A 22,225-nucleotide genomic window follows, 5' to 3' on the forward strand; every position below is an offset into this window, starting at 1 on the left:
TGTTAAGGTAGATTCTAAAACGGCCACTAACCCCCTTAATGTGCAAGATATGCAAGCTAGCAGGGATGGACATCCAAGTGTTTCAGATAAGGCTAGTAATGAGCTAGAGGAGGGAATTCAAGTGCTGGAGGAAAGAACCTATGTCACCTTTTATAAAGAAATGGGATATTAGAATGTGAAAATTCAACATTAATGGCAAAAAACATTAATACACTAGACCTCAATTTGCGACGGCAGGAAAAGATAATGTGTTTTTGGCTTTTTTTTTTTCAATTTTAGCTCGATTTCGTCGCAATTGCGACGACAGGCGTCGCAATTGTGATGCCAGCGAGATATAAGAGAGAGAAAACAAGCAAAAAACCCTCATTTGCATGAAATCGCGCGACACAGGGTTCTTGTGAAAGGAAAGGCGCGCACGCGGGAGATCACTTTGGCAGCATTGAGAGGGCCGGGGCATTGAAAATTCATGCATATACATGGAAAATGTAAGTAGCAAAGGTAAAGCTCCTCAATACATTGAAAATTCATGCATATACACATTCTTTCTATTTGTTCCTATTTCTGCATCCAATATAGACCTTTATGAAAACTATCACTTATTTTTAGTGACTCGTCTTTTTCTACGACAAATGCATTTATCCTCCTTCGTATGCATAGAGCTTACCTTCATACAGCTGGATTCAATATGATGTTATAATAATGGTATAGTCAAAGATCTTAGATGCATAATAATCATCAAGGATATTTTACCTATTAATATATTTTATGGAACTGTTGAAATCTTTCGAAAATTAATATAATTTAGTAACATACACAATGAAAGTTAGACTATGAAGATAATGGTAGAAAATTGCAAGAATGAGCTAGAGATGAATAGATACGAGAAGACCGAAAAATCTGGATAGGTAGACAACTTGTATAAGCTCACTCTTTCAATTTTCTTTCATAATCTTCTTGTCTTGGAAAAAGGTCATGATGTACAAACCCAAACATCAACTTATTTAAGTATATGAACATAAATTAAAAAAACAATGTCATCTTAGAGACTATAAATGGTTACACAAATGTACTATTTATTAGAATCTTAGTACCATTGAGATTCGAAGAATGCTTAAAAGTGATATGGTTACACAAATGTACTATTTATTAGAATCTTAGTACCATTGAGATTCGAAGAATGCTTAAAAGTGTTATTGTTGTGGTGTAAGAATGTGGCGCATCACTCTGTGCTTCCTCTTGCCTCATGGCAGCATATGCACTGGCAATGTACTCTGTTAAATCTTTGGGTACAGAAAGCATCGTTCTTCTTGCAGCTACTATATATGCCCTGGTGAAATTAACTCGTGAGAATGTAATTAATGCAGTCAAAATTATAGTATGTAAGTTGAAGAATTAGAATCTAGGGATCAGTCAATTACTCACCTTAGTATGGATGAATCAAGAGGAGAAAAAACCCAAAGGAGGCAGCTTGCACTTTTGGTGCACATATAAGACGTGTCTAGCCATTTCCAAATCACTATCCATGTCAGCTTTGTCAAGTATCAGCCACATTAAGTCAAAATGGGAAAGCAGTGCCGGAGGAAGATTGATATTTTTTGCAGGAGTTCTTCAGAGATCATACCAACCCCTGTCGCAGTTACAAGTGTCAGATCACAAGAAACAAAATTGAAGCAATCAAAAGGGGAAAAAATGTAACAAATTTGTCACTCAATATGCTGCTAATTTGGAAATGGTATGAAATGTATTCAGCAATTCAAATTAATAATCCCTCGTTCTTATAGAATTTGAGCATAAATACCCTTCACACTGGCCTGAAGGTTTCAAGAATCTAAGATTTAACAATTCATTTTGACATTAAACCAGATTAGAGATCAATGATTCAATTCATACCAGGCAGGATTAGCAGCAGCTAGAACTGCAGTTCTTGCATTTAAAGAGGTTGTTATGCCTGCCTTTGCAATACTCACAGTCTGTCGCTCCATCACTTCATGAATAGCAGTATGGTCTGTCTCATCCATTTTGTCAAATTCATCAATATCACATATACCCATATCTGCAAGAACCTGATTCATCCCACAAAAAATTGAAATGTTACTTCAGCAGCTCTATATGTACCAAATACAGATATTAGCTATGCCTTCCACGATCAACCTTACAGAACATTTGACTAACATCCCAACCCACAATTACAATGCCATTAATAGTTCAATACATTGAATTACTCATACCAGGGCACCACCCTCAAGAACCATCTCATTTGTAACTGGGTCCCTTTGAACAGCAGCTGTGAGACCTACACCGCTGCTTCCTCGCCCAGTGGTGTAAACTCTAGGAGGTGCCACACTGACCATGTGTTTCAACAGCTGACTTTTTGCTACTCCAAGATCTCCCATCAAGCAGACATGCAAATCGCCCCTAATCTGTGAATTCAATGAAAATTAGCTATATAGTTCCTTGAGTAGAAACAATTGGAATTGATGTGAGTCGGTAGATATTTGGCTCTAGCTACAACCAGTTGTACTATTAAGGTCACACCTACTGCATCAAAAACAAGGGTAACTTATCCAGCCAAGAATACATGAAATATAATAGAAATCCATCAGTTGTAATAATGAACAGTTCATAATCTTAACTTACAAGGGTTCTACCATTTGAAATTCATCAATCATACCTTCATACCATCCTTCAGTTTCTTAGTGGGAGCACCCACAAGTAGAAGCAATAGAGCTTTCTTAACATCCTCATGACCAAATATTTTTGGAGCCAAAGAACGTGCAAGCTTGTTGTAAATGTCCCCATCCTCAGCTAGCCTTTCGATTTGTTCTTGTTCATCACCTTGCAGAACATACCTAGAGTGCAAAGGAATAAACAATATTTATAAAAAAAAAGGTAAATCGGTAAGATATAACACAAGATTACAGCTACATAAATCATAGAAGCTTATTACCAATTAATATCTACCAAAATTTTCCAATGAAAGGCCACGTGACTATTGACTTGTGTGCTCGGAAGCGATTCACAGGCTCCATCTTATGAAAAAAAGTACAATTATAGTTCTTGGAATCATAGACCTAGTCCAAATACAGATTGATTGCTTATGCAAGTATTAAATCTCAATGGTTTGGCAAATGTGTTTGGTTAAATTGCAAAAATCTTTTTATAGAGATGGAATTGATAGTGAGATTCAAAGGTTTTTGGCCAGGCCTTGGTGAACTAAACAAATAGATATTGGAGTTGGAGCTCCTTTCTGGAAGGAGATATGCAACTTTACCCTTGGACATGAGAGATTTTTGAGGTGGATATGTGAGACGGGAAGAAATTTGTGTGTGAGCATCAATGGAACTAAGAGGATAAGCATCTGTTATTGTTGAATCCTTGGTACCCACCTTTTAACCTTCTCACTGAATCCTTCGACAAGATATCTAATTAGACTTCTAACTCACTCCCTGCAATACTAGTTTATCTACCTCTTTTGAGGCTTTTTGGCATCTAACACCCTGGCTAGATTTTTAGACATGGACAAAGACTCTTTAGGAATACTTCATACCATTTATGCTTGCATTCTGGTTGAGATGGATATGGCAAAAGCTCATCCAGAAAATCCATATTTGAAAATTGCAAAAGGCATTTAGGTGCAACTGCTGGATTATGACGAAACAACAGAAAATGTTTTCAAATAGAGCACGTGGCTACAGATTGTGCCAGGAAGAGAAAACAAAAAAAAGCAACTTCACAGAGGAAGACTTTCCCTCATCTTTATTTGGTGGGGAAAAAAAATAGTTACTGAAATGCCCAAGAAGCTTGAGTGCAAGGAAGTAGTTGAAGAGCAGCAGGACATGGATCACAAACCCACAATGGTCTCGGTAGGGGCAGAGACATTTTTAAAAGTGTCAAACCTGATTGTTCTTCAATAGTAGAGCATAAAGATAAATAGAGCTTATAATAGAGCATGGATGAGGAGAGGTTTTACATGGGCAAACCTAAGAAGCGGTTGCAGGGTGCAAAAGGGCAGGAGGAAGAAAAGTGGGGACAAGAAAGGACGGGAGAATTGAGGAAGAAGGAACTTTTAATATGCTTCTATTTACAAGATAGGGAAGGAGTTAATCAAACTAATTTGTTGACCTGTTGCAATATGATGATGTTGGTTCTTGTTAATTTACTCCAATTATTTAAGGCTATTTAGATAACTTGTGTGGCAAATTTAACTGGAGACATGTCCCTCCATAACATATTGATTGTACCCAATTTCTGATTTTTGATATTTTCTTCACTGATAATACAGAGTTACTCTAGAATCATGCTGGCTACTCATACTAGATAATGATGTTTGGTCATTTTTTCAAATTGCAGCAAAGGGCAAAACTAATCCCTGATTGAGATTTATCAAAATAACAAGCTCATTATGAAAAGTTGAGATCTGTCAGAACCAGTCTCATATCAAGTTTGAGACTTTTCAATGTCACGAGCTTATTATCAAAATTTGGATCAAGTTTGAGACTTTTCAATGTCACGAGCTTATTATCAAAATTTGCAACATGCAAAAACAATAAGATCAATACCTAAGTTTGAACCCTATCAAGACAACTGAATTAGTTCATGCAAGTTTAAGTTGCAATTTTAAGATGCCTCACAGAAGACGATAAGAGAATTGGCTTCCAACAAGGCTATAGAGCTATGGCTGAACGGCTACGAGCTGAAATTAGTGTGGAAGGTTCTAATACTGATGCATCTAAGCCACAGGTAAATAAGCTAAATGAAATTTATTTCAAATTGAATACTTTACCAATTAGTCTATTTGATGTTAAGTTCCAATATAAAGTGAGTATATCTGTTTTAAGAAAGCAATGATAACAATGCGTAGGATGTTGGAATGCAGCCTGACAATCCTTGTACACAATCTGTGGATGTCGAAGGTTCGCATGATGTGCATCCCAGTGGTGGAGGTATACATTTTCTATTAAATTTTTTATATGTAATTGCAATTGGTGTTTGGATTAACGTAACATTTTGTATAGCAGTTGTAGAGGATCGAGGGGTCGATGTTCATGACCATGTTGACATTGAGTCCAGAAAAAATGATGTGGTCAAATCAAGTAAAGAGACACAGTTATGTTATTTAAAATAATTAAATACTTGTAACAATTATAATAAATTATTTTTAATTTAACTCTTTTATTTGTTATTGCAGAGGACCCCCCTTTGCAACAGCATAGGAATTTGAGATCATCAAGAATAGAGAACAGAACGACTGATGAGGGGGGAATTAATGATGACATTGATGCTCCTCTTAGAGCTTACATAGAAAAAAGAAATAGAAAGAAAAAAAAGAAATGATTGTCACTACATACCTTAATTGATAATGACTGTATTTTATGTCTTAATGAATTTAATTATGTGCTAATGAATGTTCATGAATTATGTGTTAATGCAAAATATTGATGAATGTTGCATGTTAATGAATCTAATGTGTTAATGAATGTTATCATGTGATATTGATTGAATTTTATCATGTGATATTGATTGAATGTTACATTTTATTAATGGTTGAAAGAATGAATGAATGTTAGATGTTAACGAGGAATGTAGAGTGATGTTAGGGGGAGGGGGGTGGGGCCAAATGAGCTTCCACCTTCACGTGGTTGGCCGTGTTTAGTAGAGAATATTAAACTATTCTCGAAACAAAGTGAAGCTCAATAAGATACTCAAATAACCACCCTACCCCAAAACACACGAATGTGTGTTAATTCTCCATATAGGTTGTGATACACTCATAAACTCCAATGCTTCATAAGAGATCACCACTCTTATATCAATTCATAGTACAACATTTGAACTCCAATGGCTATGCAAGGACTTCATAAGTACAAGGGTTACACATATCAAGAAGGGTTAATGTCGTAGTATGTAGAATGAGAGACTAACCATATTGATAGTTTGCTAAGATGGTTTGGCTCTTCCTAATGGGTTTTACAAATACCACATAATCAAATCATCTTGGATTAGCCATATTATCCGTTATTGTTTTAGTATTCTATTTTATATCACATACACTCTCTTTCACGAAAATATTTATGCATGCCCTTAATCTCCAATCGATGCATCCCATCTCTTGGTAACATTCCCTTAAGCCAATTTGTCCAACAATTTGGATATACTGTTTGTACTCCCATATTATGTTGCGATTCTAGCGTGTGTTGTGCTCCATTGGTCTTCTTTTTTATTTCACACACACTACGTACTCTTACTCATTCACATATATCCACACCTTATATTTTTCCAAGATAAAGCCTTTAAAATTTATATTTGAAATCTAAAATTATTTCCATCCCATTGATATTGATATGGGAACCCTAGAGTACTTGTATGAATGGATGTGTATTTTCATTCCCAACTCCTTGTAAATGCAAAGATGTCAGCAGTTCAATCAACAATATAATATTGCTTTATCAATCTTATGCAATCCCTTGCAAGAAGATTAGAAGCTCCCCAAAGGACAGTAATTGCTCCCCCTACATATTCACTACTGTTATGTCAAGGTAACTTTAAGGATTTTATAAATGAGAAGTTGTGTCAATGATTAGCAATTTTATCCATTGTGTTGGCACATCATAGCCACGGTCCTCTTAATTGAATGAGGTCTTATTTGTGGCATTTGTCCCACCACACAGCTCCTTTATTTGGTTCACCTACCAGATGGGTCACCCAAAATAATTAACTTTTCAATCTCAGTGCCTTATTAGTGTCACACTTCATTATACTTCTACCTTTGTGAGATATATAATTGTTGTTTTATTCATATAAGTCATTGGATATATAAAAGTCGATATGTCCTCCAGAAATTACGACTTGAGATGAGTAGCTAAGAACAAAATAAATCCAAAAATTTTCATTATGTGCCATCCCAATATATAGTTTTGTGGCTGTTATTGTTTTAAGTATGAGGTCGATCATCTGGTACCAGCAATGCTTGAATATTGTCTTTGTCTTCACCAAAATAAAATTCTCCATCAACATAAACAAATTGCAATTATGATCTGTAATTGTAGAGTGCTCTAAGAGGCCCTATGCAGATCATTTCCACTGCATACAAGCCCACTGCATGATCTGTAATCGTAGAGTGCTCTAAGAGGCCCTATGCTAGGAGGAAAATCAAACTTGTTGACTTCTTGCCTCCAAATCTGACAAGAACTCCACAAGCTCTTCATCTAAAAATACAGTGATTCTTTTCAAATGCAAATACATCACTAGCAATTCATTTTGTTTGGCCCGTCACAATAAGCACAACATTTCTCCTTTCCATGTCACTGTTTGTGATTGCTATTACATCACCATTGCCTATATAAGTTGAGTAGAAATGGATCAATCGAGAGCACTTTATTATGAATTTAGCTTTCAAATTGCACAACACTGGTTCTTCTGAATCGTAAAAGATGGTAAACAAAACTTGTGAAGCCTGATGAGCATTTTGTGCCTCCTTGAGGTACTCAAATATATGAGAAAAATTACCACAAACTGTCAAAAAGCTATGCAGATCTTTCACACACAATTTTCATTTCAAAAATAGAAGTAACATCATTTTTGTAGCTTCCTGTGTCATTTGTAGGCAAATCATCTTAGTGAATATTGTAAAAAACAAACAAAAACAAGTTTTTATACCCCTATGCAGAAATCACAACTACTTAGGGTATAGTCCCATGAAGAGAGGGGAGCCACTTAAACTGCTAAGAAGTTCAAGAGACTCATAAATCAGCTGGTCCCATGGCTTTTATAGGGCAAATTGTACTAAAAACAAATTGGTTGAAATTTTTTGGGACATTATTAGTCTCATAATTCTATGGCACCAATTAATGCTAAAATAATTAATTGAGAGTCTCTGTAATGGCTAATGTATTTGATGTGGAACAACTGAACCAAATTAGGAGTTAAAACAAAGCTAGAATTTTTCATTAAGAACTACAACCCCCTCATGGATCATACATCATAGCAGCCAGCCTTACTGGCTCATCCGACAAGTGTTTCTTTGTTGCTTGGCATTTACCTTTTGTAGTTTTTGATTGATTTTGAGGGTTTGACTTAGAAGTTAAATACATTCTAGTTCTGAGCTAATGCAATGTATTTCTTTGCCCTTATGCATAATTTTGAAATACTACATATCATAAATACATGTTTGATATTTTTTTGTGAAAACACACCCATCCTCCAAAAAAAATATCATCGTAACACCATCATAACTTTCACACATGACAATTTTTTTCCCATTATTTACAAACATTTCAATGTAGTAAACATATAATTATTGCACTATATCTTGCACACTTTTCTTGTAGAATATATAACTATTGCAGGTTACATAAAAAGACTTTAACAAGATAAATCTGGTTGACACGGGGAGAACTATTGTTTGCACAATCCATCAGCCTAGTATTGATATCTTCGAGGTATTTGACGAGGTAAAGATTTGGTTTTCTTAAAATAGCTTTGTGAAGCATTTAAAATTGGCATCTTCTTAAAGCTAAATGAAATATGCTGCAGCTATTCTTAATGAAGTGAGGAGGTCAGTTTATCTATGCAGGTCCACTTGGTCACAATTCTAACAAACTTATAGAATATTTTTCGGTAAGATGCCATCCACTACGGTTTTATTCTGTTCAGAGATTTAGATCTGAATTTGGTACCTTTTGATGAGCAATTTGAATTTTGGAGTTGTAAGTAGTCATAGTTTATTGTACTAGAACCAACAGGAAGTTGATTTTATATACAAGGAATTGGTCATGCCGGATGGTGTTGACCACTAAGCTTTTAGCAAACATTCTCAATACGTTGAGCTTAAGAGTCAAGCACTAGCTGCAATCATCATATATGTTTCAGCTAATTGAAAATGATTCATGTAGGCCATTGAGGGGGTTCCACAGATCAAGGAAGGTTATAATCCAGCTACGTGGATGATGGAAGTAACTTCTATGTCAGAAGAGCGCCGTCTAGGTGTCAACTTTAGTGAAATCTATAAATCATCAGAATTGTATAGGTGAGTGAGTTTGCCTTATTGATCTCTTCAGCCTGTTCCAATGGATGTTACATTTTATTTTCTATCTTGTACATTTTCTTATCACAGGCAAAACATGGCACTAGTAGATAGTTTGAGCAACCCAGTTCCAGGCTAAAGAGAGCTTCATTTTGAGACAAAGTACTCTCAGCCCTTTCTAGCATAATGCATGGCTTGCCTATGGAAGCAGCACTGGTCCTATTACATAAACCCTCAATAAAGGCATCCAAATATCAATTGAAGGACAGCTTAAAGCACAAAATATTTTTTTTTTTTGTTTTAATCCTTCGACCGTCGCAATTGCGACGGTGTTGCCGTCGCACCTACAATAACCTCGACGCAATTGGAGGGGTTGGCATCGCAATTGCAACGAAAAACACAAGAATTGTGACGTGGTTTCCATCACACCTACCCTCCAATTGCGACGGGGTTGTTGTAGGTGCGATGGCAACCCCGTCGCAATTGTGATGAAAAACACAAGAATTGTGACAAGGATGACAGGACAACAAGGTGGCTGCATAGCGACGGATAGGCATCGCAAATGTGACGGCAAGGGTAGACGTCATAAATTGTGACTAAATAACTATAAACTCTATGTCTATCGCAGTGGCGACACATTGCTGTCGTAATTGCGACACATAGCCATCGCAAATCGATGCCAAATCTATTAGTGAAAAATGGTATTTGTATTTAAAATTTGAAGATGATGTAAACTAATGAAATGTGTAGAATTGGATGAATTTTATGCCTATAATTTTTATAACTTTTTTGAGTAAGAATTTATTCATTTTATTTTATTTTGAAGTCCCTTTTTTCACTGTAAAAAATATAGGTTGTAGTTCCCGTCAAACAAGTACATGCAAATCATCTTTTTTTGTTCTCATTTGAAAATATCTTATAGATGACATGTTTAGCTAGTGAACAAAAAAAGAAATAATTATTTTTGATGTATATTTTCTTTGCTATAGTACTCGAGTTCAACCTTATCAGAGTCCAACAATGTTTTCCTCCCGTCAAAACTTCCCTATCAAATCTATATCTTCTTGAAAAAAATTACATAGTCATGAAGAGGATTCTCTCCTCTAGAGATAAATATAATTTTTTTTATTTTTTTGATATGATTTACTATTTTTTTCCTTTTTTGAGGGAGCATCTTTTGAAATGTTGAAATATCAACTTATAATATTTCAGGATTATTACATATTATAACTAATCAAAGCACTCAAAAATTTATATAATGATGATATTGAATCTAAGATCTATAAAAGGGTATTTTTAGTTTTTGAGAAAAATTAAGTCTTGATAGAGAAATAAGATTTGACCAAAATAGGTTTTGGTATCATAAATGGTGACACAGATCTGTGCTTTTACCTATGACTGTTAACCAAGTTTACGGTTAAAGTCACTCATGCAACGGCTACCACTCTGTGCCTATTGAAGGATGTCGCAGGAGACCTAGAGAGGACTCCAAGCTACTTGTTGACTTCTTGGCAAAAGACTGGGTGAATGTCCTCCTAGGGAAGAAGGAGGACAAGAAATCTTAAGGGCTCCCCTCCTCCTTTTTTTCTACATGATGTTAATCTGTTGGTTTACAGACTTTTTCGATTTTAAGGCTATCATGCCTTTATTTTTGTTAAGTGAATTCTGTCGATTAACAGGAATTTTTTTTAAAGCCTGTAGATATCTTATAATTTTAGTATAAACTTTTGTTGCTTGTTAATAAGCATTTTGTTTAAAGCCTATAGTTATTGTAATATTTATAGTATAAACTTTTCTTTTGTTTTAAAAAGCATTAGGGGTTAGTTTTGATCTAATGGTTATCTGTTGGTAGTCGTCTAACTAGTTTGGAATGAGCCAGGCCCCTTGTTTTGGATTCTTTTATTTCAAAAAAAAATTCCACACTTGTGCATGCAAATTTTTAGAAACTAATATAATAGCAATAAATACTTAAATCAATATCAAAGAAAGTAGATATTTATTTTTTATATAATAATATAAAACAACTGACGTTACTACCTAACATCACATACCACTAGTGTAAAACATATAACTTTGATTATGTGATATACTAAAAAATAAAATTACTTATCAAAACTCAACATATACAATAATTCCTTAAGCATTATTTTTAAGGCATAAAAGAATAGGATAGATAATATATACACTACTTTAGTCATATACAATAATAAGTTTTAATAGAATTTTCTTTATAACCTCATTGACACAAGACACAAGTAATTGTAACATCCATCAATTATAGGATGTTAGGTTTTTTTGTGAAAATTAGAGCTAAGTATGTATAAACCATTTTAACCTTCCATTTGAATTGTGAGACCATTACATTTTTACTTTGAACATAATTATGACACAAGTTTTTGTTGTTGTCATATACTAACATTAAACTTTACTATGAAAATAATGAACCAAAACAATTTGTCTACAATAAATCAAACAAAATTAATAAATAATTATGAAATTTTATAAGGGAAATGTGTAATCACACTATGATTTTAAAAAAGCAAAGTGTAAAAGCATTTTTGTTAAACCTAGAATTAGAGTGTGAAAATTTCTTTTGACCCTTCTATGGTATTAGATGAAAGTGATAAATAATTATGCAATTTGAAATGGAAATATTTGGTTAGAGTGTGATATAAACAATACCTGTACAAAAAAAATATATAAATTCCTAGATAAATATGGAGGAAACTCTAAATCCCCAGATAAATTTAGGCAAAATTCTAGTCAATTTTCTAGTGAATCCACAAAGAAACTTGTTCGCTGGAAAACAATAGAGGAAAAGAAAAAAAATTGGCACTTTAAAGATCCAAATGATTAATAATATATTAAGGAGCTTGTAATCTAAAAAAAGAAAGATAAAACAAAAATAATTGGTACTTTATAAAGAAACTCTTTAGGAATGTTGATTAAGTCATGAAAATGAGAGATTACATTTTGAATATGTGGGCACATATCAAAGAATCTTAATTGACATTTTTCATGGAAAAATGCTTTATTTTAGAAGATACTCTTGAGTAAGGCTAGCCACTTGTGTCAGAGTTCTAGCTCTAACAAAGCTTCTGGATATCCCTCTCCTATCACCCTTCCAAAGCTTTTCTAGTATAGCCAAAAAATCCAGTTCTCCTCCTTAATCAATGGCACCCTTGTACAAAAAATTCACAAATTTATAGGATTCAATGGGAATCAAAATGTTGAGGTAATGGGTGTTGCACACATTGCATAATATTGTTATTTTATTATTTTATTTTATGTTGTGCCTAGATGGACGTGCAACATGTAAAGATTTCCATGGAATATTCTTGATGAGTTGTATTGTAACATTGTGATAATATTTTATGTAATTATTTAATATTGGAGAAAAGAATTAAATGCCCAATATTAAATGTGGGGTCAGTGGGTTAGGTAGCACATGGTTTATGTAATACCACTTGGTGGTTTTGTGAGACTTGCTACTATATAAGCAGCCACAAGGGTAGTTGTTATAGAGAAAGAGAGTGATAAGGAGAAGACAAAAGGCAAGAGTCGAGCGGGACAAGGCTTGACAGGTTAGCCAAGGGAGCATTTGTGAAGGTTGAAAGCATGGCATGGGATGTGTGGATTCATGCTTGTTCACATAGTTTTCTCGGTTGTGGCTATGGCCATGAAGGCTTCCATGGTTGTATGGCAATGGTATTTTTGCTGAATAATACATGGTGATGGATGCTTTTGGAGGCTGGGTTTTTCCCTCAATGAGGGTTTCCCACGGTATATCTTGTGTCACAATTTTATGGGTATGTTGTCTATTCTCTTGCATGTGGATTTTAATTCTGTGTTTATTTCAGATCTATTATGGGTTATGTGGAAATGGTTATATTCTTTATTGCAAAGTTTCCTTACACAAAAAATATGCTCAAACCCTTCACTCAAAAGAAGAATCTGCAGAGGGTGCTTTTAGAAGAGGTGGTTCCAAAATAAATGGTGATTTAATTTCCCTAATGAAATTTCAATTATAGGCACTCTCATTTCATCGAATACTTTGGTTATGTACCCCTTTGTCTTATATTTTTATGGACATACATAAATGAACTATATTAAATGGGCTAATGACCTCGTTGATGGAAAATTGAAGAAAACTACAAATTTTTTTGTAACTAAAGGTGAGAAAAAGTTTTGTTGATATGAAGTACATACAAATGACTCATAATGATGATAGTTCTCCTCAAGGTCCATGAGTAGATAAAAGATTTATACTTTAGGGAGTAAAAGACATGACAAGAGGTTGGAGGAAATCGAGGTAGTAGGAATTTTTTCAACTTGAGCTAGCTTCTCACTTAGAGATGATTATTGCATGAGAAGAAACTATTTACATGTTCGTATAAAGCTAGGGCTTGGTAGTTTTAACCCTAAAGAGAAGAGGGGACTTGGCATACTTGTTTCCATAAAGAAAAGAGGGGTCTTGGTAGCATGATTATGTTTTCTATAGTGGGGTGGGTGGGGTGGCAGGATTTTTTTATGATTTATCAAGAACTTGAGGAGGTTTTAGACACACTCAAAGGAGATGTAGGATATTGGAGGAAAGACATCCATGTGCAAATATGTTGGTGATGATTGTTTCTATAATACTAGAGGAGGAGTTTGATACACTTCAAGGAGATGTCAACTTTAAAAGGAAAGGTGTCTCACATCTTGTACTCAAAGAGGCATTAGACACTCTCGAAAGAGACATGGAATTTTAGAGGAAATGTGTCTCATTGTTCAAGAGAGGTGGGAGAATTCATGTAGATAACTTTAGGATTTACAGTTAGGAGATCCACTTATGAAATCAATTCGGTGTTTCTTGAGTGAACAAGGAAGATTCTTCCAGCAACTTCATCAAAATGTATAAGGTGTAGGTTAAAACCATTGCAACATCCACTCTTGTTTAGATTAATATATTAAGGGGGGAATGTTGTAATTATTACATTTACATTTAGTTTGCATTAATAAACTAGCATTATCTATTTTTGTAGTTATATAGTTATTGATTCATCAAATTATCATGTTTTTCTTTTGATTACATAATAAATATAAAAAATCCATTTATATGATTTAATATAATTGCTAAATAAATATAGTAAAATTACAAAAATTTGCTAAGAATGGTCTACTATTAACATCTGCGCTAGTGTGAAGGGTGGGCGGGGGGGTTACAGGGTGATTGTGAGGATTTTCTAAGTTACAAATTTTAATAATCTATTTTTTTCTTTGGATTTTCTATAGTTATTACAAGTTTTCTAACTACAAATAATATAATGAGTAAAATCTTTAAGATGATATATATATATATATATATATATATATATATATATATATATGTACACACCCAATTAAATGTTTAATTTTTTCCAAGGTCTTGTAACAATTTTTTTTTAATTCTTTAACTATATTTTAAATTTTCTAAATTTTATTATTTTTAAATAATTTTCCAAATCTTATAATCCAATGCTATATGACTAGTAAAAGAACTATTAAAAACTAAAGAGAATGAAAATATTTTACCTTCATAAATATGAATTCTAATAATAGACTACAAAAAATAAAAAATATGTAATATAGAAGAAAAAAAGAGAAAAAAATAGTCCACCTATTGTGAAGTAGAGTTGATTTGTAAAGCAAAAAGGCATGATCAAAATTGAATGTTTTCTCTTCATCCAAGAGTATTTTATAGAAGTAGTTGTGAACTCTAGAGATAAAGTCAAATTGACAAAATAACTAATATGCTAGGTTTATAAATTAGTTTTAATAAATTAGTTCAAAACCATATTGATCAAAGTATATCTTTTGTTTAAGACCCCACATCAATATCGTACATCAAATATACTAGTGCTTGTAACGAATAAGGTACAAGTGTATCATTGATAGTTTCATATAATTTCTATAGCTTAACTTACAAAATGTAATATAAAAAGTAATTGGAACATAAAACTAGAGAATGAATGTCTTGGAAAATTTAGTGATCAACAATTTCTTTTTTGGTAGCATTGGAATGGAAGACCATGCCCTAAGAAACTTATGTTTCCTTATTGTACTACATTAAAGAAATGAATCTTTTAACATTTGTTCACATTAAAGAAATGAATCTTATAAGTTGGTGTTGTTCTAATTATGGTTGGAATTGTAGTAGCTTGCAAAGTGTTAGTTAATTAGAGTTGTTTCAATGTATGCATGACATGCATTTTTATGACCATAAATGTTTTTCTTCTCTTCATTTGTTTTCCATGTTGTCTTTTCTCTCCATCTCTTTGTATATCATTCCATTGAGCTTGGTTTCCATCTTATTTAAGTTACAGTTTCCACATTCTCATGGATCACGAGTGTACTTTGCAATATTGATGGTAAAGAAAAAGAAGAAAATCAAATCCAAAAATGAATTTCAATTAGATATAAATTTTTCAAGTATAGATTTTTTTGGTAGATTTATACATTTTTGGAATGATATATAGAACTATGTACAATGTCAACTCAAAATAATTATTTTCCAATACTAATACTACTATGCCTAACAAATTCCACACTTGTGCATGTAAATTTTTAGAAACTAAAATAATGTCAATAAATACTTAAATTGATATCAAAGAAAGTAGATATTTATTTTTAATATGATAATATAAAACAACTGTCATTACTCCCTAACATCACATGCCACTGGTGAAAAACACATACCTCTAATTATGTGATATAATACAAAAATATGATTACTTATCAAAACTCAACATATACAATAATTCCTTAAGGATTGTTTTTAAGGCGTAAAAGAATAGGATAGATAATATATACAATACTTTATTCATGTGCACTTCTCTTCCTACTTGCATCTATCTACCTTTCTCATTCCAATCATATTTTATCCTCATCAAATCAAATGTTTTAATCAATTTTATCATACATATCGATTCATTCATTCTCACCGAATTTATTTTTTCGAAAATGTATTGAAACTTGTCCTAAAAACTAATAGCTCAAAACATTGCATTATATTAAAATCAAAGAATAAAGAAATGAAACATAATAAGTTTTAATAGAATTTGCTTTAGAATTTCATTGACACATAATGCAAGCAACTGTAACAGCCACCAATTATCAATTATAAAATGTCAGGTTTTTTGTGAAAATTAGAGCTAAGTATGTATAAACCATTTTAACCTTCCATTTGAATTGTGAGACTGTTACATTTTTACTTTGAACATAACTATGACACAAGTTGTTGTTGTTGTCATATTCTAATATTTTTACTATAAAAATATTGAACAAACAAAATTTTTCTACAATAAATCAAACAAAAATAATAAATAATCATGAAATTTTATAAGGGAAATGTGTAATCACACTATGATTTTAAAAAAGGAAAGTGTAAAAGCACTTTTGTTAAACCTAAAATTAATGTGTGAAAATTTCTTTCGACTATTCTATGGTGTTGGATGAATGTGATAAATAATTATGCAATTTGAAATGGAAATATTTGGTTAAAATGTGATATAAATAATATATGTACAAAAAAAATATAAATCCCAAGATAAGCATGGAGGAAACTTTAAATACCCAGATAAATTTAGGCAAGATTCTGATCATTTTCTATTGAATCCATAGAGAAACTTGTTAATTGGAAAATAACAGAAAAAAAGAAAAAAATTTGGCACTTCAAAGATCCAAATGATTAATAATATATTAAGGAGCTTGTAATCTAAAAAAAGAAAGAGGAAACAAAAATAATTAGTACTTTATAGAGAAACTCTTTAGGAATCTTGATTAAGTCATGGAAATGAGAGATTACATTTTGAATATGTGGGCACATATCAAAGAATCTTAATTGACATTTTTCATAAAAGACTGCTTTATCTCAGAAGATATTTTTGAGTATGGACAGCCACTTGTGTCAGAGTTCTTGCTCTAACAAAGTTTCTAGATATCCCTCTCCAATCACCCTTCCAACGCTTTTCCAGTATAGCCAAAAATATTTAGTGCTCCTCCTCAATCCATGGCACCCCTACACAAAAAACTCACAAATTTATGGAATTTGATGGGAATCAAAAAAATATGCTCCAACCCTTCACTCCAAAGAAGAATACGCAGAGGGTGCTTTTAGAAGCGATGGTTCCAAAATAAATGGTAACGTCATTTCCCTAATGAATTTTTAGATAGAGGTGCTCTCATTTCATCGAATACTTTGGCTATGTGCTCCTTTGTCTCTGTACTACACTTTTCTTTGCATTACATTTGAGTGTTAGAGGACCGTCAAACATTTTCAGACTGCGAAACATTTTTTGACTATTTTCCTAGCATCTTTTCCAATTGAATGGGACTTTCATGATAGACTTTGGCCCAATGTAAAACCTTATCAGCTAATTAGTTTGATCAAAGTGCCATGTGTCTCTTTCTTTTACTTTGATCAAAGGGTATTCTTTGATTGATGATGTTGAGTATGCAAAAATTTCATGCACTGACATTTGTGTGGTAAAATATGTGAGAAACTTTTGTAGGACCAACCAGTGAATAATTTTAATATCATAGTGTAATTTGATCATCTAAGCATGTAAATGACAAATTTAAAAATGGTTACATTTAGAAAGCAGATTAATATTAGTCATAATAAGTGTAAATTTAAGTAATGACAATCATATTTTTATTTTCCAAAATTGCATAGATGATCATTAGATGTCCAATGTACTAAATAGTCACAAGGGGGAAATACAATACTAAGTGTGGATCTACAACATTTGTGTAATTTTGTACACATGTATACTTACCAAGCTACGATAAAAGAATTATTTAAATATCTAAGATATCACTAAGACATTCTAGATGGCAGTAGTAATATGATGGGTCATATAATTATAAACCCAACCACTATTAGCTTATTTTATCCATAACACATTAACACATGTCATGACATAATATTCAGTAAAACTTCCTCATTCACCCATGTTTCTCTATATCATATCTCACCTATTATAAGGTCTTGATCCTTCGGCAAGAGCCTTGAGATTTTGTTTTTATAATTTGTTCTCAAATTTCTAGTGGATTTACTTTTGACATTGATTTATATGTTTGTCTATTCTAAAATCATAGAATTCATACAAGAATTTAAATATATCATTTTTATGAAGAAAATAGATTTGAAAACCTTATATTAGAAATTTAAGTAAACTATTTTGTAAAGGAATATAATCTTTATTTGGTAAAGTATATGTAAATTAATGCTATGAGGGTTATAATTATTTTTAAGTAGAAAATATAAATTGATTTTTTGAAAATTTAATCTCCATTTTAGATATAATAGAAATAGATATTACGAAGTGTTTCAGCTATTAGAAGAATTCAAAATATATATTCATGATTTAAATATTTTTAGGCACAAGATCCACCTCAACTCAAAATAAATGCATCGGGATGTGCATAAGAACTTGTCATGTTTGTCATAGATATATGTGGACCTAAATATTCACTTTAAGTTATCAATAATATGATGTGAAAAGAAGAAAAAAGTAGCATAACAAATAAAACTTGTAAATTTATATTTAATTAGACAATATCATGTTAAAACGTGAAGACAAAATTAAGTATAATAACAAATAAAATATGTCATAAATATATATTTAGACTAAAAAAAGGGTGGGGGGGAAAGCATAACAACTAAAATATCCAACCAGATTGGAGAAGAGCCTTTTGTAGGGAGTGAAATAGTCTAGCGATTACTGGCAAAGAAGAAATTTAAGGGCGTCGATCTGGCGGAGGTCGCTACTTGGGCTTAAAGCAAGCCTGCATCGTAGGGCACTGCATCATTTGGTATCCACGTGTCCCCGGCCATGAGGGAACTCACGGTGAAATTTTGAGCATCCGAGATGGTCATCACATGATAACCAGGCCATGCGACTCTCTGCGAAGTATCTGCCCCTGGCCCGCTGTTATTATATTCACCGTAATATAAAGTGCTCAGGGCAAAGTCTCCTGACCATTCTAACCACCCAGCTGGCTGGATAGAACTGTCCAAATAAGACTGTATGTAAACAGTACGAGAGTACTGCTTCCACGGCCTACCCAGATACGTGGGGAAAGAGCTGATAACAGGAACAAGTTCAGGCGCAGCAGTAATATTACAGTTTTGAATGGAAGTTCCAGTATTTTGATTTGGATCCGTTCTACCTTGAGCAGTATAAACATTCTTCTGCCCATTCATTGGTTTCCTTGCATAAAGATTGCAGTTCTGAAAAACTGCTGCGGCGTTGCCGAAGATGAAATCAACCGTGCCGTAGATGTCACATTCTCTGTAGAATTGACGGAGAGAGTGAGCGTAGAGAGTGTCTTGGTATCCCTTGAAACTGCAGCGGAAAAAGGCCGATTGATCGGATCCAACTCGTAGAGCGACTGCCTGGTGATTCACTGCTCCCGCCGTGTTCTCGAACGTCATATCCCGTGCAAGAAAACCTACCCCAACTGCACCTGCACGTGAAATCCAGACCAGTTTTGACTCTCCTTCACAAGAAATAACATTTATAAATACAAATAACAATACCATATATAGGAAACTAATCATAAACAATTACAAGATTGAAATCGGTTGCTGGCTTACTGAATGTGGCAGAGTTGAATGTAGTCCAATTAGACGCAACGCTTCTATTCCCAGTGATCACGGTCACGTCTATTCCATCGCCGATGAGCATAATGTTGTATTTGTTCTTTGGAATGTCCACGTTTTCGAAGTATACACCTGCGGTCACAAAGATCACAAACCTGTCTGCGCTTTTGTTTGGAGCAGCATTAACAGCAGCACTAACGGTGGTGTAATTCCCGCTGCCGTCCTGCGCCACCGTTACGTAGTCACCGATTAAAACGCCGTCACCACCGGAGCTGTCTGTGAGATGCCTTCTGTCCGCTCGGGACAACCACGACGGGAACCCATGATCCAGCGATCCATATTCAGACATAAAATCGTCATCTTTGGACAACAGCCGTCGTTTGTGGCCGTTGCGCTTCGCGGGACCCTTCCCCGCGAGAAAGTATTTCTTATTTAAAGCGAGGGTAGAGCCTACAGAATCCGAAGAGTTAGCGATGTATTTGGCAAAGTGCAGGGAATCGAGGCTTACATTTGCTTGGCTGAGGCCTTCCAGACACGTGCCCTGATTTGTGAGGGCTGCACTCAGATAACTCTGAATATACACCGCGCTCTTCCATTCCACCGTCGTGTTTGTCGAGTTGCTCAACTTCACCAAACTGGAATTCAAGTAGTCGGCCGTGAGGGTGTACAGGAAACTGCAATCCGCCACGGCTTGGCTCTGCATTGACCGCCAATTACTCGACGAGTCGCTGGAAATGGAGTTCTGAACAAGTTTAGCTTGGCGCAAGCTATATCTTATAGCAAATTCCGTCACGTCTTTAGACCCATTTTTTGATGCTTTTCCACCCTCTGACAACACCCACTCGCAGTATTTGCGATTGGATGCGTCCGCGCAGGCAGATTGACTATCATTGTTTTTATCATCGTTTTTTGATTCGTATGAAGGGACTAACAGGAACAGAACCAGAAGACACAACCCATAAGAAGCCATTACTCTTCCAGAATAAGAAATGGCCGGATGGAGAATATTGATGGCTATACATTCTGAACTGTCTTATTTATACAGAAGATATTAGATAGATATAATGACTCTTGCTCAGATATGCCTCCGCGAAAAGGAAAAATTGCAGATGCAGCCAATGACTTGTCAACACTCCCATTAACTACATCTTATATTTAATTATTTTGGCGCTTACATTGAGTAAATGGGGTTTTAGTAGATTGGCATTAAAGTTAATCAATTCATATATAAACTCGACTGCCGTGCTCCAAACTCTTCCTTTTTCCGTTTGACTCGCCAAATTTAATGGTGAATTTGTCTATGCATTCCACTTGCTATTATTGGTTGCCCACTTTTATAAGCAGTATACTTTTTATTTTTTAGTTCCTGTAACTATTGTTTTCCTTTAGTCCAGGTTACTATTAAATGAACCAATCAATTCTCAATTTTTTTAAACATTTGTTATATTTATAAAGTTTGTTAATTTCATTGCATTTAATAAATCAGAATAGTAATATTTATTTGCAATTTGATTGGCTTTGAAACAAAAATGCAATGAAAAAAATAATTTCGGCGTTGGAAAAATGAGTAAAATTGGAGCAATAAAGTCGGTTATTCAACAAGCAATAGAGTCGGTTATTTAAGGAGCAATAAATTCTATGTACGTTGCATTAACGCCTCGCAGCCTGAGGTTCCATTAACGTCTGACTAACCCCTAACAGCTTGTTTAGGTCGGTTGCTTTTCTCTTTTTTTCCAAGACTTGTTTCATTTTTGTTTACTCTGCTTTATTGTTCCTATCCAGTGCTTGCATTGAACGTTTGTGGATTGTCTCTGTGACCTGTTTGCAAAACATTTGTAAGATTCTGGACCGTTTGTGGATTGTCTCTATGACCTGTTTGCAAAACATTTGTAAGATTCACAAAAGGTATGAAGGCATTATAATTTTTTATTTTTAAATGTAAGCAGTCAATTTTATATACTGTGGAAGGGTTTTTGTTTGCATTGTTGTTGTTTGCTTGCTTTGTCGTTGCTGGAACCAAGATAACTGATGTCTTTTACCTCACTGGCGACTGCATATTCTAATGTTTTTTAGCTCTGCGAAAATCCACTCATGTTCGGCACCACCCTCACCTGAAAGCTTTTTCCAAAACCTTTCATCTTAGAAAGAGACATCAAATGAGTAGGTTTGGCATGGCATCTCGTGATGAAGAACGCCTCTGAACCCAACACCCCCCTTCCTTTCCTTGTTTGGAATACACTTCCTTTTCCAGTTGCATATAAGGCTTTGAATTTGAACCTTGCTTTGATTTCCATGTGTTTTTCCTTGCTCTCTCCAACCTAGATGAATCAGTGTTGAGGAATTTTCAATTGCTTTGTCCAGAATGTGTGAATTTCCCAGCCATTGACGGAAAACTGGTGTATTGTTGCTGAATTTTTATTTCCCGTACATGTCTCCCCACTTTTCACTCCATCCGCTTCTATTCCTTGTGCTCCCCGTCATCGGCACACGGGTTTACAGGGATATGTTGGCTCATATTGCAGGACAAAATGGATACAGGACTCCAAAAGAGTACTAACTTTACATCTAATTGA

General features: G+C 34.0%; 2 protein-coding genes across 2 annotated transcripts; both read right to left on the reverse strand.

The window, feature by feature from the left end:
* Window positions 1-1,146: 1,146 nt before the first annotated feature.
* On the reverse strand, window positions 1,147-3,606 carry LOC149572682 (DNA replication licensing factor MCM7-like). Its single transcript, XM_089815871.1, has 5 exons — window positions 3,548-3,606; window positions 2,672-2,849; window positions 2,229-2,420; window positions 1,891-2,063; window positions 1,147-1,327 (listed from the first exon to the last, which is right to left on the reverse strand). Exons 1-5 carry the CDS (start codon window positions 3,604-3,606, stop codon window positions 1,147-1,149), a joined length of 783 nt encoding a protein of 260 aa, XP_089671997.1.
* A 15,218-nt stretch (window positions 3,607-18,824) lies between these two features.
* On the reverse strand, window positions 18,825-20,622 carry LOC149572683 (pectinesterase-like). Its single transcript, XM_089811974.1, has 2 exons — window positions 19,647-20,622; window positions 18,825-19,516 (listed from the first exon to the last, which is right to left on the reverse strand). The coding sequence occupies exons 1-2, from the start codon at window positions 20,620-20,622 to the stop codon at window positions 18,825-18,827; spliced, it is 1,668 nt and encodes a 555-aa protein (XP_089668100.1).
* Between the last annotated feature and the right edge of the window lie 1,603 nt (window positions 20,623-22,225).

The sequence above is a fragment of the Cupressus sempervirens genome, chromosome 2 (assembly GCF_028749045.1).
Source record: "Cupressus sempervirens isolate cs-2001-9-10 chromosome 2, ASM2874904v1, whole genome shotgun sequence".
Classification (NCBI taxonomy): domain Eukaryota; kingdom Viridiplantae; phylum Streptophyta; class Pinopsida; order Cupressales; family Cupressaceae; genus Cupressus; species Cupressus sempervirens.

Excerpts from the sequence above, each read along its gene's own strand:
- LOC149572683 (XM_089811974.1), bottom strand. The coding sequence starts at position 20,622 with ATGGCTTCTTATGGGTTGTGTCTTCTGGTTCTGTTCCTGTTAGTCCCT. Across the intron at positions 19,517-19,646 it reads ATTCAACTCTGCCACATTCA|GTGCAGTTGGGGTAGGTTTT; the intron begins GTAAGCCAGCAA and ends TTTCACGTGCAG.
- LOC149572682 (XM_089815871.1), bottom strand. The coding sequence starts at position 3,606 with ATGGATTTTCTGGATGAGCTTTTGCCATATCCATCTCAACCAGAATGC. Across the intron at positions 2,850-3,547 it reads CCAGAATGCAAGCATAAATG|GTATGTTCTGCAAGGTGATG; the intron begins GTATGAAGTATT and ends TTTGCACTCTAG. Across the intron at positions 1,328-1,890 it reads GCTGCTGCTAATCCTGCCTG|GGCATATATAGTAGCTGCAA; the intron begins GTATGAATTGAA and ends TAATTTCACCAG.